The sequence below is a fragment of the Bidens hawaiensis genome, unplaced genomic scaffold (genome assembly GCF_021521415.1).
Source record: "Bidens hawaiensis isolate Kalapana, Puna unplaced genomic scaffold, B.hawaiensis_p1.1 tig00054936_1, whole genome shotgun sequence".
In the NCBI taxonomy this organism is placed as follows: domain Eukaryota; kingdom Viridiplantae; phylum Streptophyta; class Magnoliopsida; order Asterales; family Asteraceae; genus Bidens; species Bidens hawaiensis.
Window position 1 is genome coordinate 112591 of NW_027499908.1, and position 2148 is coordinate 114738.

At 37.9% G+C, this 2148-nt stretch overlaps 1 protein-coding gene across 1 annotated transcript; it reads left to right on the top strand.

The window, feature by feature from the left end:
* Positions 1-487: 487 nt before the first annotated feature.
* LOC143600817 (protein FAR1-RELATED SEQUENCE 5-like) lies at positions 488-1916 on the top strand. Its single transcript, XM_077078389.1, has 3 exons — positions 488-1179; positions 1264-1522; positions 1743-1916. The coding sequence occupies exons 1-3, from the start codon at positions 488-490 to the stop codon at positions 1914-1916; spliced, it is 1125 nt and encodes a 374-aa protein (XP_076934504.1).
* The last annotated feature ends 232 nt before the right edge of the window (positions 1917-2148 follow it).

Genomic DNA, 2148 nt, shown 5'->3' on the forward strand with positions numbered 1-2148 from the left:
ACTTTCATTTACTTTCGTTAACAGTTTGTCATTTGTAACCAGTTACTAGTTTCCAGATCTGTTTTTTATATCAGATTATATGCACTAATGGTTCAACCTAGCCGACTCTGCTTATTTTGGTGTATACCTTTGTTGAACAGTAACCAGTCATGTTCCCGATATACAAACCAGTTTTCACGAAAGCAGCAATGTTCCCGAGATTCATACCGTTATTCCAGAAACTAATGAGACGTTATTCGGATGGTCAAGTGTTCCACATGCTATTAATCATGAACGTAAGTTATAAATTCTCGTCAGGTACTTTCATTTATTTTCGTTAGCAGCTTCTTATTATTAACCAATTAATAGTTTTAATTTCGGTTTTTTAAATCATATTATATGCAAAAACTGAGCAACCAAACTGCGAATACGCGTCTGATGGGATTAAATTTTGGATTCTAAATGTTCCATCAAATCAAAGACCTTCTATTGGCCTGCTTTTTCAAACATGGAAGACGCTGTTACTATGTATAAGGCGTACGAAAACAAAGCTGGTTTTGATGTAAGGAAGTCAACAAGTATATGGACTAAAGGTGTCATATCTCATAGGTATATGGTTTGCAGCAAATCTGGTAGCCCACGTTGCAAAGATGTTGATACCATGGATACATCATCGTCTTCTACAAAACGACGCAACACGAATATAAAGGTTATAGGTTGCAAGGCGTATATCAGACTTAAACTACCACCAAGTGGCCAAGGGTTTGAGATATATCATTTTGTAGAAGCCCACAATCATGTACTTGTTAGTGATTACAATATGGACCTTACAAAAGGAAGACGACAATTACAATTTTCAGACAAGGAGTTTATTCATGGTCTTCAAACTATGGGTGTTGGTCCCACCTTTGCTCACCGCGTGCAGTCATCCTTGAAGGGTGGTCAACACCTAGTTACAGGGTCAAAGAATGATTTCAAGAACCATGTTCGAAACGTCAGATCTGTAATTGGTGATGCGGACACTCAAATGGTTGTAGATAAGTTTAGTCACAACATGCTTCATTTGGAAAAAATTTTTTTCCAGTACAAAGCAGTGGACGGTGTACTTAGGTCACTTTTGTGGTCCGACGATATATGTAGATTAAACTACACTATGTTTGGTGAAGTCGTAGCCTTTGACGCCGCATATTCAACAAACAGGTCATGATTATGTTGTTATGTATCTACATAGCTTTTATAGTTTCTGTGCTTATAGTGGTTTTATAATACTAATCTTTTCTACAGCCATTCCATGATATTTGTTCCCTTCACGGGCGTCAATTGCCACAAGAAATGCGTAACATTTGTTGCTGGCCTGATCCATAACGAGACAACTGAATCTTACCAGTGGTTACTAAATGCATTCCTACAAGCTCATCGCAAGCATCCACTCCTGGTATTGACCGATCAGGATCCGGCAATGAAGCAAGCTGTGTTAACCGTTTTGACCAAATCAACACATAGACTATGTATATGGCACATAACCAACAAAATTTCTGTAAAGGTATGCATCTCACTATCAATTTAATACACATCAGTATCGTGATTCTATATGTTTGTATGTTGTCGCCGTCTTTGTTTTTTAAAGTGCGCACTACAAGCCCATGTCTACACAATCATCCTGTTTTCCATCTATAAGATTCAACATTATATATCAGTTCCAAACACCGACCCGTAAGTTCTTACTTTTTCTAAAACTTAACGTTTTTTTTTTTCATTTTCAGCTTAAGGGCGAGCTGAAGCTTAATGAAGAAATCAGGTGTCGTGTCAACAAACTAGTGTGGAACGAATTCATCATACCAGAAGCATTTGAATCTAGGTGGCATGATTTGATTGAAGAGTTCAACTTAGGTGACAACAAATGGTTACAAGACATGTTTGCAATCAGGCATCAATGAGTCCCTGCTTACTTTAGGGAGTTGCCCATGTGCTGTTTGATGAAAACTACATCCAGATGTGAGAGTTCCAATTACCTTGTTCAATTCATGAACTGCTTCGAGAAGGCATTAAATGCTCAGCGACACGTTCAACGAGATTTGCAATATGAAACTACAACAAAGGCACCAGCTCTGGAGACCCGTTTGCCAATTGAACACCATGCTTCCTATGTATACACAATAACAATTTTTA